Source organism: Accipiter gentilis, chromosome 6, assembly GCF_929443795.1.
Source record: "Accipiter gentilis chromosome 6, bAccGen1.1, whole genome shotgun sequence".
Taxonomy (NCBI): domain Eukaryota; kingdom Metazoa; phylum Chordata; class Aves; order Accipitriformes; family Accipitridae; genus Astur; species Astur gentilis.
Genome location: NC_064885.1, coordinates 42,939,224 through 42,956,689, shown reverse-complemented (window position 1 = coordinate 42,956,689; position 17,466 = coordinate 42,939,224). Strand labels below are relative to the sequence as shown.

Genomic DNA, 17,466 nt, shown 5'->3' with positions numbered 1-17,466 from the left:
ACTAATGTACAGTTGGGGACACTCGATGGCTTTGCACTTCTGGCTGCAAGTCAGGCAGGGAGGAGGCACGTACAGCAGGAACAACCACAACTGCGTGCTGTGACGATGCCAGCCCGCCCCGGCTGCCCCAGGACCATGCTCCGGGCGCACTTTGGCCGTGTTCCCTGCACGGACGACGAGCAGCAAAGGTTGCCTTGTGCTCTCTGCCCAACTCAGCAGCACAGAGAGCTTGTTAAAAAAAAAAAAAAAAAAAAAAAAAAAGAGGAAAAAGCGAGCCTTGTAGCACACTGCAAATGTAACATGGACAGAAGGATCTCTCGAAGCTATACAGTGGTGTTTCGACATTCCCTGAAAATTGAGTATTCGAAGATAAGCGCCCACGCCTAATTTTTTTTCCACAGGATGAGTGAAGTTAGGCATGTACCTCCCCAAAATGTTCACCTCTACCAAAGTTTTGAGGTTTCTAACGTATTGCGCCGGTGTTACTATTTATTATTTGCGGTTGCGGAAGAGCAGCTGGAGGCCCCACAGTGGCAGAAACCCCACATACACCCAGGGTGAAACAGTGAGACCAGTTTGGCACGCAGGAATAGCACAGTACCGCGGCCAGCAGTCCAACGCACAGGTAGCCCAAGTTTGCACTAGCAAGGCTGGGTGCTGGGAGGCATCTGGTGCAGCACCAGGCTCTCAGCAGCTTTCTGTGGCCCCCGGAGCAGCAGGCTGCCCGGGGGTGTGTGGAGCAAGCCTGGAGGGGCTGGGGAGCAGGCAGCTCCAGCCTTACCTCCCTCCTGAGCAAAAGGAGAAACCTGCAAAGCGCCTCCTGGTCCCCGCTGCAGGAGGGAGCAATGCTTGAGGCCACGCACACCGTCTCTGCTGCCTCATGCAGCCGCACTTCCCACTTGTGGCCCAGGTGTTGGAGGCAGAATGAATAAGAACAGAAGCACAGGGCCCTCTTTACACACCCCTGCATCAAGTGATAAGGAGCTAAACCAGACTCAAATGGAAAGGGAACACTGACTGGAAGCTAGGTGCAATTATGTGGGGTTTTTTGCTATTCTCTGAATAATTCAGAGCCAATATATAATTTGTACCATATTATCCCTAATCTCACCTAAGCAATGCATCTCTGAAATAATTAATGGCCCATTGAACTGATAAGCCTTCCAGAATTTAAAACAGATTAACACCAATAACAATAATACTTAGCACTAGATTAATGTCTAATCCAAGAGTGCCTTGTTTTGTTTTTTCCAAGTTAACAGAAACAACTCTAATCACACAGCTGCTAATCTACATGCTCGCAAAACAAGATACTAGCAGTAACCTATTATCCGCCTAGTTATGATGTTGTTATTGGTAATTAGGGCTAGAAAAGCAACACTTTAACAAGCTGTCTTTATGAGTTCTCCTTTATTGCTTAAAGCAGTAAACTGTCAGTATATAATAGAAGTTTTTATACGTAACTATCAAAAAAAGCTACAATATTTAGGTTAAACCATACGCGTGTATCCAAACCAACTCCAGGTATGTTTATTTTTCTACGAATCCCCTCCAGAGCCCTGGCACATACCAACTACAAAATGAGTTTGCAGAGAAGACCTTCCTTTCCGCAAATAACACAAAATAACATAACTGATGCAGCCAGTGCTCGCAGGCAGAGAGCTCCAAGTGATTGCACCCCCCACTCTCACCCTCCCATTGATACACATTACAGCAATCTGCACTTGGAGGGGAAGCGGCAGCTCGCAAGAGCAGTTTTTCCCGTTTCTTCCCCTTCGTGAGTCAGTACATCTCCCCGCAGTGCAAACCTGGAAGGCTGGAATTGAGCAAGCTGCACGCCCCCTTCTCCTCTCGGCCAAAACCAACAGTCAGAAGTGCTCTTATTACAACACTGGCACTAGCATTGCTCATTCATTCAAGCTGAGGCGCTCGGAGCATTTATTAGGGGCTCGCTGTGTCTCACTAGCAGTCTTGTCTCTGCTGAAGTCTGACTTAGACTTTAGCTCCAGACAGCCCAGCTATTTTCAGGAAGCAGCTAAAGAATGCTGCCCCAAGAAATACTTTCTCTGCTTACACTGTTCTGTGTTTTCAGGGCTTCTGTTTCTGTTCTGGATGAAGATGACGACTATGATCTCATGTATGTGAATATGGATAATGAAATTGAAGGTCCAGTTCTTGGTACTGAGGAAAGTAAGTAGATTTAAACTAAATTTGCGTTAAGTGCAGAATTGCATTCTTTGTTGCCTAGCTCTTGTAACAGTTATTACAAACATAAATATTTTTCTCAGAGGAAGAAGCTTGTGCTTGCACCAGTAGGTTATTATGGTCAGCAAATGCTAAAGCACTTGGATGGCGTGCCTTGGAATTTGCTTTATGCTCTCTATTTTTCAGTGTTCCTGCAAAAGACTGCCGATGACAATTTTAAAATAGCTATAATACACACCACTTCCCTGCTTTGATATAGAGGGACACACGCTGACAGTCTGGAGCTTGTAAGCCTTGCAGAGAGCCAGATTTTGTCAAATACTCCTTCTGTTTAAAAATGTAAGTACAAAGGAATAGCAACATCTGTATCTTCCATTCCAGCTGTTTCATGCGACTGCCAGCGAGAGCACACTGAGTGGGACAAGCTCTTCATCATGCTCGAGAACTCTCAAATGAAAGAGAACATGATGCTGCAGCAGATGGACGAGATCCTGAAGGTGGACCTGCAGACCCTGAAAGCAGAGCTGAGCCAGCTCACCACCAACCTCGCGGGCACCTTCGCCGCTGCCGTTGAGAAAGTCACCTCCCATGTCATGTCACAGGTAGAGCAGGCGCTTGTAAGGAACACTGACCAAGCTGAAGAAGCCAAGAGGCTTCACGAGTCTGAGCAAGTAAAGGTTCTTGAGCACATTCTGCTGCTGAGCCACAACGTGTCCGGCAGGCTCGGCCGGCTGGAGAGCGCTTGGCTGAGGAGGTCTGAGGCGGAGGCTCAGGAGACAGCTTTTCAGCAGGATAAATTCAGTCCCACCAGAGGAGACAATATCATTTTGAACTCTCTGTGGAAAGAGCTACAGCAAACCAGAGCTGAACTGAAAGCATCGCAGAAATGGGCGGCTCAGCACTTACTGCCAGCAGGTAAGTCCACATGCGCTGTGCTTTACCAGAGAGCTCTCTTTGGTGGGCCTGTCCAGACAGACATCCTACAAATACCCCTCTTGAGCACCTTCCTCTGCATACGACTCCAAAGCAATCTTATGAACACCACAGCAGCTTTGAGCAGTCTGTACATACAGGGAGGAAACCCATTAACTGTTCTCAGAAAAGAGGCGCTGAGATTTCCAAACGTGGGATCAAAGAAGGGTTTAATCAAAGTCCTTAGAGAGGGCAAAGCCAGCTAGATCCCACCTCCTGCAGGCTCTCCCAGATCAAAACAGTTGCCAGAGAGCAGCAAATGTATTTTAAACATACAAATTATGTTATCTCACCTTTTACCTTCCCAGCTGGTAACTCCTACACATACACGCCAGTTGCTGAGCTCTCCTGTTCTGTTCATGCGTGTACCTACTCTTCTCTCTTCCTAAACTAAATGTTGTCTCCTCACCAACTCCAACTGCCCAGGAGCACAGCTAGATCTGAGGACACGCTGCTGATGTCAAGGAGCTAAGCACGCTTCCTGCAGCAGGGAGGGCACATTCACTGCATGCAACTGTGAGGACAGAATATTTCCTCAAGCATGGAAAAATTAGTAACACTGTGGTATTGCTGGTTTGCGGGGGTTTTTTTCCCCTTCCAAAATGTTTGCGTTGGTCAGCAAGCAAGGTAGCCATAGAAAAAGGAGCTCATATCTCAAATTCCACGTCAATTTTTCTGTGCACTGTAATATGACACCCAAAAAGCAGCTACAGCAACTTGGGTATGGCAGAGCGGACCCCCATCTATTTAAAGCTGGATGCAAAATTGCTACATGCACAATATAACTACACTGAATATAACTCTGCCTACCAGATAGCTATCACTGTCTGTCTTCTAAACACTGACATGTCTTTAACAACCGTATTTTCCACAAATGGAGGTTACTGCAGCTTAAAAACCCCACAGAAATCTACACTCGCAGAATCCCACGGGTATCCGTGAATAGGAAGTTAGAGGTGCAGTTACACCAGCCTTGCCAGCGATCCTGAGCAGCACCACCAGCGTAAGCTCTTGCACAGGTGAGCAAGGAGTGCTTCTTGTAAATGCTAAAGCAAAGGCAACAACTGACACAAGCCTACTGCAATACAAACACAATAATTTACATCAAAGAGTTTTACAATCTAACGTGAATCTATCCTTTCATGTAGGGCATGGATTCAGCTTTATAAGTAAATTGCTTTTACTCCTTTATTTATCATAACACTTCAGTAATCTTTGTGTACTGGGAGTAGATCTTACAGCATATTCCTTTTTTTCCCCAAGCACATGAATCTTGCCTTCCAGAAAGCATGATCTCATTCTTTATCACTCTCCTGTAACACAGCCAGCCTTGCAGTCAGTTACTCTGCACTAGGTGAGAGTATAAAACTTGATTGGCATTAAGGATCTCAGTCTCATCAGTGGAAATCCAGATTATTTCCACTGGTCCCTACATGTTTTTATATAAAATGTTCTTATTTTTTAATTTAAAGGATACATTTTAAGTACTTCCAGAGTGTCTCTCTAGAATTTTTTTCAAAAGAATTTTTAGCAACTGAATTTCATTTCTCACATCTTGAATTACTGCCAGCCATGCTCTTGAGGGATTTTCTAATCACACTTTTTGTTCTTCAGTGAGGCTGGTTTTAATTTTGTTTAGGCCTTGATAATAAAGCTTGAAAGCTTCCTAATTAAAAGCTTTTTCACAATAGTGTTCCTAAGTAGCATTTTAAGGAGTATCCCCAACAGTTGCTTGCTGACCCTGCCCCTTCTCAAAAGGGCCAATGAAGAAATGTAAAATCTGCTCAAAGTTGAAAGGAAGCAGTCTATGAAATAACACAGCAGCATGATCCTGGAGGACACAAAGAGTCCTTCATTCACAGAAGCAGAAGTTTCCACACGCTTTTAGACATTTTAGATCCTCTAGCTTGTTTAAACAGGAAATGAGCCAGCTTAATTGTAGAAGGGAGCTGCTTTTCCCCCCATGTCACCTAGAATATTAAGTTATATACAATTAGGGAATGGTACATAGAATACCAAAAAATGGCTTGGGTTTAGTGATCATCAGTCACTTTTCCAAGTTCCATAAATTTCTGTTAGTGGTTTTAGCTAATCTAATTTCTGTTATCAACATATTGATTCAATGGAGTTGAGAGATTAACTGTTTTTAAAAGACCAGTTGTCTTACATATTTCCCATGCTTAACCCGTACCAATGAAAGCTACTGCCCAATAGCCCTAAAGGCAGGGTCCGAAAAGGGAGTCGTTGCCATAAACACATCTCAGCATGCTTCTACCAACGCTCCCTGCACTGCTTTTCCGTAGCCCCTGTCCCCATCTCCTCTGCTGCCCGGTTATCCACAGGACAACTGCAGGACGCTCCATAACTGCCCGTGACAACTACCCAGCGGCTCCATTTCCCCAGCCGCAGCAGCAGTCTCACACCGCTATCCCAGGAACGGCACGGTACCTAAACCCGCCGTTGGACAGACCACTGAACCCATCCCCTCACCATAATGTTGCTGTTTTCATCACTCCTGAAAAAAAACACAGAGGCTAAAACAGGACTTAAATGAAACAGAGGGGACTAGCCAACATAATTACCCAATGTAAGGTGCTAAATTCTCGAGGTGACCCATCAAAAGAGAAGCTCTCCCAGGAGACACTTCTGAGCAGAAGGCACCTGCCCTGCACAGACCCTCGGGGAAGCCCAACTTCCCGAGGCAAGCACCAGAGCCGGCAGGCAGCATTAAACTCAAATGTCACTTAGCATGGCACAGGACTATACGATACACTGCTACTGCAGAGGGGGAAGAGCCAAGCCTTGTTCCTGCAGCCTGATTAGCCCCTAGACCCATTGCCACAGTGTTTGGCAAATTCATCCATGAGATCTGACAGCTTCTTCAAAGCATCCTACATCCCACTGGATGAGCTGAGCTCTCCGCTCCCTTTAAGAAGCCCAGGAGCGAGCATATGTCAAGGGTCCTAACTGTGCATGTACAAATAGATCGGTTTTTATCTACCTAACAATCTTTCTAACTTTTTCAGGGTGTGAAACAGCAATTCTATTCCCCATGCGTTCGAAAAAGATATTTGGGAGCGTTCACCCAACTGCTGGAATGACCCTTCACTCCTTTACTGCTTGTATCTGGATCAAGGTGACTGAGGCGTTGGACAAAACTATTGTCTTCTCCTATGGAACCAAGTTAAATCCATATGAAATCCAGCTTTATCTCAGCCAGGAGTCTGCAGTGCTTGTTGTTGGTGGTAACCAGCACAAGTTAGCTGTCAAAAACGTAGTTGTTCCTGGGAAGTGGATCCATCTCTGCGGTGCCTGGAGCTCAGAGAACGGATCTGCATCCCTGTGGGTGAAGGGAGAGCTCGCAGCCACCGCCTCAGACATTGCTGATGCTCACACCGTTCCAGATGGAGGGATTTTGCAGCTCGGTCAAGAAAAGAACGGCTGCTGCGTTGGAGGTGGATTTGACGAAGCTTTAGCCTTCTCCGGAAAATTAACTGGCTTTAACATGTGGGACAGAGTGCTCAGTGCCAAAGAGATAGCAGCGCAGAGCGGAGAAGATGCATGCAGTATCAGGGGCAACATCATCGGGTGGGGAGTCACAGAAGTTTTGCCATACGGAGGAGCCCAGTATGTTTCTTAAATTCTGGCAAGGCAGTTTCTGAAGCAGAAAACGTATTTTGCAAAGAGCCGAACGCCACTACGTACAAGTAAACAGAGCCGTAGGAGCCCGTGTCTCGAACTCCCAAGGAAGATGAGCGTTGAAAGTTTACAGAACGAGGTACTGTGGAGACAGGATTTGATCTCTGCCTGCTGTGTTGGCAAAACACTGAAAAAAACCCAAAAACCCCCACATCAAGGCATGACATTGGAAAGGCTGTTCCTGAGGTGAGACAACTGGTGTCTCTCTAGTGCAGTGTTTTCTGATGCATAGAAGTGAGTGCCACTGTGGACGTTTTGGAGTCAAACAGTGCTCCTGGCAGCCCTGCTGAAGCAAACACGTTGGGTATCCGGCTGACCAGTCTCTGCAGAACAGACATAAGGCTATGCATCTTCCAGGCTCCTCCAGTCATTGGTTTTTATAGTGCTAATGTGAGTTGTACAGAGGAACCACATAAGCCACGAAATGCATTGTTTATTAATCGTCGTTAGTAATTTGTAGACTACAAGAAAACTAGCTCCTTGTTTAAAGCATTATTTATGCCACGGATTGACCGAACATATAAAAGTAATATTTTCCCCATCATAAGCTGGTGTTACATTTGGAGCTGTATTATATTGTAAATTGACTTTGTAATAATTTTATTGAAATTATTTTTGTAAAGTTGTTCTGTAAATAAAGATACTTCACTAAACTAAAAATTTCCACGCTTCTCATGAACTGAAACTCTGAAAGTGAGTACCAATTGGGAATTTTTCCATGTTTTGAACCATGCGGTTGTAGCTGCTAATAGAAAAGAACATAAATATCAACATCTCATACAAATGGAGAGACCCTTAGAGGACCAAAATCCAAGCATTAGCCAGACACAGCTTTAAAGGCCCGTCATAACAATCCCTCTTGGGAACACTGTCATGTGCAAGGATCTGCCACTCTAGGAGTTCTCCCACATGGATGTGGCCATTTGTACAGAAGAGATGGTTTAACATACTGACACATGCGCATTGACCTGAGGCTGTGGTAGCACGGCACTTGGAGACTGAAGGAAAGATTGGTTTTGAGACATCCCCAAATGAAAAATAATTAAAAACAAATTAACCAGTACCCCATGCATAATGCTAGCCATCTGAGAAGGACATACTCAGTTTTAAGATATGTTTAGATATCCAAAGTAACCAACTTGTTTGATTCTAACAGGAGGTTTGTACAAGGCAGAATTGATGAATATTCGGTGGCAGCGGCTTTCTTCTCTCACATTCACAAGCTTATCTAAAATCCAATAAAAAAACTAGAGCTGGATACAGCACATAAGAAGCCAGTGCAGAGAGCCAAGACACCAGTGGTGATTTGCGTGTAGAAAACAGAGCAGAAGTAGACAATGATGAATAGTTATTCACTGTATATGTAACCATTTATGACAAGAACGATTATTTACTACCTGTTGAAGCCTCTTAACAAGTTATCATGGAGAATGTCTTATTCAAAGCAATTCTTATTTCCACTGGAAACAGCCCACCCTTCTGCTCTATTCACATGTTTCTCCATCTTTCTTATTCTCTACAGATGTCCTAAGAAAACACTTTGAAAAGTTTCTTGACATGTTGCTGCTATGCTTATTTCCTGAATGTGACACAGCTACCAGATCATTCCTTCCACAATACAAAAGTAGTAAGAAAAAGCTATGACAAGGTAATTTCCACTTTACTATGCCATTCAAGGGGGCTGTACTTGATACCTAGTTATAGGACCTGCTCCAAAGTTTTGTCAACACTGTTTATTTAAGGTAAAAATAACTGCTCTGATTGTTGGAATTTCTCCTATTAGCCCACAATAAAAATATATCTAAATTAAGAAATGCTTAGTGGTAAGCATGACAAAAATCCCTTACTAAATAATATCTGCAAATAACCTTAACTACAGAACAATGAAAGATTATCTCCATTCATCTGCTGTCAGCCAGAAAACAGATCTTTAGAGTTACGAAAAACACTTGAGGTCCCAACATTGTGCAAGGGCAAAACCGCTCTCAAATCCTCTTTCCATAGAGCGCCCCCCATTAAATGAAAACAAATGTCCATGAAAACATAGCAGAAAAAGCAAAATCCTCAAAAAGATTACCAGAAATCCTTCCTGCCTACTTTTCTTACTGTACCCTCATACCTGAAATGCTTTGTCTTGGAAGTAGCCTTTTCCCATCTCTGTTCTGCTTTGGCAGATGACCAAATGCAAAGCCAGTCCCTTCATTCTCACTGACTCAGCTGGAAAACTCTCCTCTTTCCAACTGCTTTGCTCTTCCTTTATCACTTCTGTGGACTAGCAAAGCTTTCCCACAGTCTAGTCCCCTCTGTCACCTCCATCAGGACACTTCTCACTTTCCTTCCTAGCTTAACTATGTTTTTCTTTGCCAACAGTTACTTTGCCTGTTTGGAAAACACTAAGTAAATAGTATTTTGGGGGAGTTTGGGCTCCAAATACGGAAAAGGCACTGTGACCCTGCTCTTGCACTGCAAATATAGAAATGAAGGAGCAAGCACAAGACATGCATTTCTGGAGTATGTTGCCGAGCCCAGTTCTGCTCTCTAACAAGCCTCTGCTGAATGCAACATCCACATCCCTTGCCTGAGCTCCTCTGGAAGGTGGAACAGCTGTGGGACTCTCAGATTACAGCAACAACTTCAGCGTAGTTTTGCTGCTGTCCCCTGGAAATGAGAATAAATCTGCCTGATCCCTTATGCTGATGGAAGGTGTCAGCACAGGGCCTGTCAGCATCACAAGCACGGTACAGACATTTGCATGTTTAGAAGCTGAGTTCACAATAACTGGAACAGAGTAGTTAAACACTCTTTCTAAAGAGCTCTTTTTTAGCTAATAAGATAAGAAACTGATTATGCAGCCAAACAGTTGCCCCAAGTAATCAAAAAATCCAGTTAGCTCTCAAACACTCGCAGGCAGCAGGCCAAAGTCTACTATCAGTCTCACTGGTGCCATTAGGCTGAGCCCTGTCTGTGCAGCACCAGAACAAGGCCCTTTGTCTCCACGCTGCTTTGTAAATTCATCCTTAGCAGCTTATCCTCTAGCTTCTCTTCTCCCTTCAGCAAACACTCAGTCTTTAAGTGTGGTTCTTAGCCTGCTGCAAACCAACCTTTTCATCCCTGAAATACAAATTATGTACAGTGCAATTAAGCCACTATGCAAAACAAAGCACTTTGCCTATTCAAAGTGCCCTCTTCCAGTTTGGAATTTCCAAACCTGATGTCCACAGCAACATCTGCTGGTAGAATAACATAAATACACAAAAACAAGCAGGCTCAGTCATGATGAAACCTTCAGTTGTGGGTGTTTATCACTTTTCCCAAACCTATGACTATACCATAAAACCTGTTTCATTCTATTTCTTTCTATTAATAGCACCGAGTTACAAGTGGCAACGCACGATGTTAACACATAAATACTAATGTCACAAGTCTTAAAAGAGTTATTCATGTGGCTTTGGAAGTTGTTAGCAATATTCTGTTCTTGGACTCTACTCAATTAGTATTATCACATAGCTCATACATATTTATCATATTTATCACACATTTGTCCTTAAACAAAGCAGACAGAAATATGCAAGCTCTTACCACAATGTCTTAGGGACAAAATTACTTTCTAGCTTAGCTATCCCTCCATAATACGCTCCATTTATATTTTTTAATAAATACAGAATGCATACATTTAATTCAAGGGCTTAACATCTTCATAAAAATGTTCTTGGAATAATTAGACAGCTATTGCTACTTATTGCTATTGCTCATACTTGAAGAACAAACAGTGATTTTACTACTGCAGTAGCACTGTATTGCAACAAATACTGTGAACATTACTAGTTCAACTAAATTGGTCTTCCTTTTGTAGAGGTATGAATTTTTTTGGCTTTTTAAACCACAAAAGTAAAACGTACAGAGTTTAGCATCAATATTCTAGGCAAAGCTAACAAAGTAGGCAAAATTGAAGAATCGCTACAAAGTTTTTATACTTTACATCTGACTATTTTGCCACAGAACGAGATTCATTTCATCTCCATTTATATTTTGGAGTATTGCCAATGACACTAATAGAAAGGATAAGAGCCCAGTAACTAGCGTCTCATATCATGGCTTATAATTTGAAGTCCATTAGTACAGTATACTAACAAATACAGATGTTATTTCCTGCCCTATGGGTCATCCAATCTATAATGAGACTTCCACAGTCAACAAGGTTCAGTAAATTCACATATTCTTGAAAGGTCTTCCTTGATATAGTCTGTTATTAGATTGTGTCTAACATGTTTTATAGGCATGCTTTATACATACATGCCTCATACATGTTTTCATGTAAAACGTGTTTGTATATATGGCTAATACAGACTAACTAATCTAATGGTGGGCATGCTGCAGGACTAAATCCAAACTCTCAGTGCTTTCATACCTTGAAGGACACTTTTGACAATAGTGTCTGTGTGATCAGCCAGCAGATCTGCTTTAGCAATTGCAGCCAAGGATAGATAACTTGACATGTTTCTGCACAGTTCCTTATTGCCCCTCTGAAGAAATTTCACTGCCACTGGAACAGCTAAGGCCATTATGGGAGGTCGATTGTAATTCTGCAAAAACATGAAAAAGCACTGAAAAATAAGCAGCTGAAATAATGATTAAAATAAAGTCTCATGCTGATCAGAGTAGAAAAACAAAAATCAAAACAACAGGAAAAAAAAGCAAAAAACATGTCAAGAAAGGTTATGTTTTGGTAACACTGCTGGAGGCAGACTTGAAAGAAAGAGCAAGTAAAGAACTTTAAGACTACTGCACCAGGAAATGCTAGTAATGCACCTATTTTTTTCTTCCGCAAGAGAAGGAGAGAACATGATATGAAGTGTACGAGTTAAATGTTAACTTCTGTAACATTTCTAACACGGTATTTTGTGTTTGGTGCTCTCAGAGAATACAGCAGAAGCTGTATCCATCATTCACACAGCATAGGTAATTTTCATCCCAAAGCATAGGAAACACCTTGGAGCAGTCACTGATTCTGTTGACTGGTAAATATTGCTCCCTGCAGTAAAAGAGGTATTGCTGCCTTTTATTCCTGTGTCACAGTGACCTGCCCCACACCAAGGTCCAGCCCCAAGCAGGTCAGCCCAATGCGCAGGCACAGTCAAAGCTCAGGGAAACTATTTCAAGCATTGGTAAATCTTGCCCAGCACAAGTCACAGCTTCCCTCATCTAACCTGAAGTGTGTTACTACTCTGAGTTTTGGTCTATCTTTGTGCTGGCAGAGACCACGTGAAGAAAGGACGACTCTGTTCCCAGAACAGGATCCCAGGCTAAGCCGCTGGGACTAAATCAAAGGCAGACCGGTCAAATGAGGAAAAAGAGGATGCATGAGTAAGTGTACTGGGACACTTGCTCACAGGGTAATAGCTTTAGTATTGATCATCAATTTTCCTGTAATGATTAAGATTTCCTTTTCTAAACTCCAGCCAATTTCTCTGAACACCAGGGTCAACTGAAATTTTTCTGTCCTCAAAACGGCACCAAGCTTCAGCAATCTCAGGGGTATCTGCATGTACACTTAGGTTTTGACATTAAGGTCAGAAAAGCTTTTCTGCAATTATTTGTATATGTAAAATTGTGTGCATAGACTATACGCATCTATTGCGCATTAAATTCCCCATACATAACTGCCCCTGAAACTAGTAGGATATGTTCATGTGTAACTGAGGACCTACAGTCTCTCTTGAACCCTCCTTAATCAGTGCTTTTCTCTCCTCTTCACTCAGTTTTGAACATCTTGAAACTGGAGTACTTCATTGCTTTTGAAAATAATCCTGCAATATGATTATATTTAATTAGCATCTGAAATCACAGGCAACCACTGGAACCCAGATGTTTCAGAAAGCAACAAAACAGTGCAAAGAAAGGCAGTCCAGACTTAACACATGCTCATTCTGGAGCAGTGCTGAAAAAATAAATTTAGACCTGAGAAAAAACAAATCTGTTATTCCACATACCCTGCTACATTGCCTCCCAGGCCAGCTCTTCCTTCATCAGCAGCAACTGCCTTTGCCATCAGCCTCACGCAGAGCAGGACTGACCCTAATTAAGGTTACATTACACTACTCAACCAATGCAAAAGAGCCAAGTTTAAGTGGCTATGAGGATTTTTCCTTGCAACAGAGACTTGCCAAGCAGTGGACTGCTGCAGCCACTCCGGGACAGTTCCCTTCTGCCAGCCCCTAAGGAAGAAGGGGCTGCAGCAACTCCTAGGGGTCAAGATAGCTCATCATAGCAACTGCCATATGACCAAAACCTGCGTCTTTAATGAGAATAGCCCTTAAAATGAATAGAGCCTTATGCAGCAGCATGTTTAAATCAACATAATGCCTCATTATATTTGGCTGAGAGGTACTACTGAGTAGGAGCCAAATTCTGCCTCCAAGTTATACTCTGGAACTCCACACAGAAAGAATGGGAAGATAAGGTTTGGCCCTCTGACTAGGATGTAAAAGATCTAAGAAAATTCCAAAGAACAATTTTTTTTTCCCCCTACAATAAAGACAAAATACCTAGTTAAGAAAAGGTTTGAATTCAGATGGGAGGAGAAAGGTTTCATTTGTTCTGTTATAAATATCAGGGCATGAATACACACTTATGAAAATGTGAAGGTGACAATGAAAAACAGATTTCAATAATATGATATAGTGATGTTTGCAAACCTAGGGGACCTCCCTGCTGCTAATATCAACAGAAACATGCTGTGAGATTCAACCCAGCTGTCAGATATTCATTACTATTTCAACTATCCCTCACGTATTGTATAAAAACTCATTTTATGCCTTCTTTCTTCTTTTATGCAAAGGAACTTGCTGATAATAGCTCTGTTTCAGGGAGCAATAAATGTACTTTTATAACTTTCTCATTTTATTTCAATGAACTCCTTGAAGTAATTTGCGACACAGTGCAATCCCAAAACATTTGGATGCGAGCTAGCTTGATTTACGCATACAGTTGCCAACAGCACAAACTGAAAGCTCAGACAAGGCATTGCATACTTCAGTATTCTTATGAAATATGATTGCTAAAGTACCTCAAAGACCAAATATGATTTTACAATGTACAGTCTCTTGTCTGGAAAGTTTACGTTGTGCTGCTGTCAGTATCCAAATCCAGTTACTGTCTCACCTCAGGGTACGCGAGACCAAAATGGAGATAACCGACACCTCCAGGAATGTGTTGCCTAATCAGAAAGGGTGGTCCCTACCAAAGCCAGTCATTCACAAAGAAAGGCAGAGGGGACGTAACTCCCTGATTTACCACTGACCTTCATAGGATGCATTACTGTGCCCTGTGCTGCACCGCAGCTTATGGTTCATGGCTCAGGGGTGCCAGCACAGTGCAGAAGAAATCTTGCTAAGCTTCATCTGCAGTCTTGACCAAACGTCTGGCTAGAATAAACCTCTATGCTTCCTAAACCAAAATCAATATGAACGTGGGCTTCAGAAAAGAAGGTTTTTTTCTTCTTTTAGTATTTTGCTATAATACACTTTTTTTGTGCATCTTTAGAGTAACAGGCTGGGGGTAAACAGAACTGACCATACTAAAGGATTGTAAACTAAAATTTCATTGAAGCAAATTCAGCATTGATGTTATTTTTTCCAGAACATTTTGATTCTTTTGGACTTTGAACACTTTCAGCCAAACTAGATGAGGAATCTCAGTAAGTTTATGGAACAATATATTCTATCAAGGGGATAAGCAGTAACTTTCATGGGAGAGTGAATTACTTGTGCCACTATCATTTGAATTTTTATAATAAAAGAACAAAAAAACCCCCACATCTGATTTCAGAGGCAGAGGTAAAGAAAGCAACTATGAAACAGCAGACATACTGCAAACATCACCCCAGAGTAGTCTGTATAGAAAGGCACTTCACAGCAACTGTTTCTTCATCTGAGACTAAGCTGGTCCCCATGAATTGTACCCACAGCTGATTTAATACCGGATTCCCTCTTCTCCCCACTTTTAAATGGCTTTTCACTCCCAGCTTACTTTCTTAGAAAGCCTTGGAATAGCACATTCCTCTCTCCAAAAGGCTGTTATATAATAAGATGTCTTCTTTTTAGTCTTGCATCCACAGGGAGCGATAGTTCATAGACTACTGAGTTCAGATAGGACCCGATTTTAGCTGTTCTTCTAGCAAATGTTTTTGAAACCTAAATACCTTTTCGATCTTCTTGTTGCTGCCTCCAACACTTAGTAAAGTATTCTAAGAAATTATTTTAACACTCCTCACCAGAGCATAACTTCTTTCTAGTCCTCTAACTAGAGTAGTAGAAATTGGATTTTAGTTCAGAAGTCAGTTTTCTATGTTATATATCGACTTGGCTTTTACAATCAAAATGTTAAGGGAGATCCTCCTTACTGACAGCATGTCTAGTGACCTAAATTTCACATCATTAAAATCTCTTTGGCATTTTGCTGCCTTCCAGAATGATTCAAAAGAATAACCTCTTCCCTGATGCTAAGTGCTTTCAAATTAATCTTTCTGTAACCACAGAAAGTGATAGTCCTACATCTCCCACTTTAATACTTACATGAAATGCAAATACTTAGAATTAATGGAGAATTAATGAAATCTGGTACTAAACAGTCGAGACACTTCTAAAGATAAGGAGGCTGCCAAAACTTTTGATTCACTGCAGTAGATGCCATATACATGTAATAATATACTTTAACATTTGGGGTCATATTCTTGGTTTTAAACAAATGCAACCACTCCCATGCACCCTCAAAAACCATAAAGTACAACTGCCTTCTAAAAGATAAAACTGAATAGCCAACGAATGCACTACACTCCCTTGCTTTCAGCTCATTCTTACCTGCAAGATACAGCTCATGATATCGGATGCAATTTTTGCATGTGGTGTGTCCTCATCTTTTCCAGAGGGCTTCAGGTTGTGTTCTAGACATGACTCCCAGAGAGCCACAAGGGCTTTCCCGTGCTTTTCTATGGACGCCGTCTCCCTGATGGCAGTGGTGATTCGAGTGATGCAGATTTCCACCACAGCCTGGTCATTGTCATTGGTCTGGTAGTCCTGGTTCAAATGAAAAGACATTTGCCAATGAATGCCCATCCTTTTCAAGGACCCCACAAAATTAGCCGGAAGGTATGAAGTTTTTGTAACTGTCCAGTGTCTGTTTTCTCACTTCCACCTTTACAACAAACATTTAGCGCAATTAAACACAGAAATTAGTCATCCCATAGACAATTCACTGGTTTAGGTCTTAATTCTCATTATTGTAAAGGTATGGATTATATTATCAAATGATTTTTCGTAGTCTGTCTTGAAGCATGGCTTTCTTGACCAGGGATTGTAGCCACACACCATAGAATCACTTACACAGGCCTCTTCTCCCGTAACTGTCCTAAAACTGAAACTGGAATTGATACACCCACAATATATATAGCCAAATGCAGTGTCCCAAATATTTCCCATCGTGTTGAGTCCCTGATGTAAAACCAGTTAGTTTCAATTAGCATCAATGTAACATGAATAGAAGTTAATTAAATAGGCTTTATCAGAAAATCCTGTAATCCCCTGTAATTACTGACACAGATGCCACATGGATATGAAATGGCAGCGCTTCGCTGTAACTAAAAGACTCAGAATACACAATCGCCATCCCTCAGTCTAACCTATGCTGTTCCACCCTAAAAAGTAATGAAGATGAAAGACAGACTGAAGTATTAATCAAAAGTCATTGGTTTTGCTAGATAAAGTATGATCATTTTTAAAGGGCTGGAGCTAAGTTCAGCACTAGCTTGCAGAAGTGCAGCTCCAGAGTTAGCTCCAGGGGCTCTGCGCTGCAGCGTGGTACAACAGCATATCACAGGCAGAAACCACATCGTTTGGGTCTGTCTCAAAGCAATTCTCTGCCTTTATTCACAGCTAGCCCTCTACAAGCTTTGCTTGGCATGACAGAAAAACCCATGCACTTATTAAAAAAGGAAAACACTTAGATTTTTCTTTTGTATAAGGTTACCTATTGATAAAGAGGCGAACAATTTAACAGCCGCTGGCTGAGAGGGCACAAGCGCAAAACCCTAGCGAAAGTCGTGGTCTCTGGCTGTGCGTGGACATGGAGAGCAGAGCGGTCCTGTCCCTGCTGCTGTGAAACTCCTCACATTTGCAGAAAAACCTGTGTCAAACCCAGCTTGCTCAGCCAGCGCTGGAGCAGCTGCCCGATCTCCAGAGCCCTCTGGTGGGAATCGCTTGGAGGTAGAGGATGGCTCTGCATGATGCTTTAGCTGCTTAATGCAGACCGGCGTGTTTGTGAAAACATTTTTTAGCTAATTCAGGCATTTTCTCTCAAAAGGCATGGTAAGGGGAATTTGTGTAAAATTCTTGATAATCTGCAGTTAGGCGAGTCGAAGTACATCACAAACAGCAGAAGCAATGGCCAAAATAACTTGATTAATGTTCTGAAAGACTGTGCAGATATAGTTGCTGTCAAAGAAATGACCAAAGAGAAGAGCCAGTGTACAGTGGCTGTCCTGATGGATGAGTCGGTTCTTGTTGCAACTGGCAATGTCATGATCAATGCTTCAAG

At 42.3% G+C, this 17,466-nt stretch overlaps 2 protein-coding genes across 2 annotated transcripts in view; one reads left to right on the top strand and one right to left on the bottom strand.

Moving 5' to 3' along the window:
- The window catches only part of VEPH1 (ventricular zone expressed PH domain containing 1), an 88,947-nt gene that overhangs the window by 61,886 nt on the left and 9,595 nt on the right, over positions 1-17,466 (bottom strand). The window contains exons 4-5 of the mRNA XM_049803074.1: positions 15,735-15,950; positions 11,285-11,459 (exon numbers count right to left, since the gene is read on the bottom strand). Coding sequence (XP_049659031.1) covers positions 11,285-11,459; positions 15,735-15,950 — 391 coding nt within the window. The remainder of the gene's footprint in view (positions 1-11,284; positions 11,460-15,734; positions 15,951-17,466) is intronic.
- PTX3 (pentraxin 3) lies at positions 1,903-8,646 on the top strand. The gene is made up of 3 exons (XM_049803075.1): positions 1,903-2,190; positions 2,587-3,120; positions 6,204-8,646. Exons 1-3 carry the CDS (start codon positions 2,043-2,045, stop codon positions 6,815-6,817), a joined length of 1,296 nt encoding a protein of 431 aa, XP_049659032.1. The 5' UTR covers positions 1,903-2,042; the 3' UTR covers positions 6,818-8,646.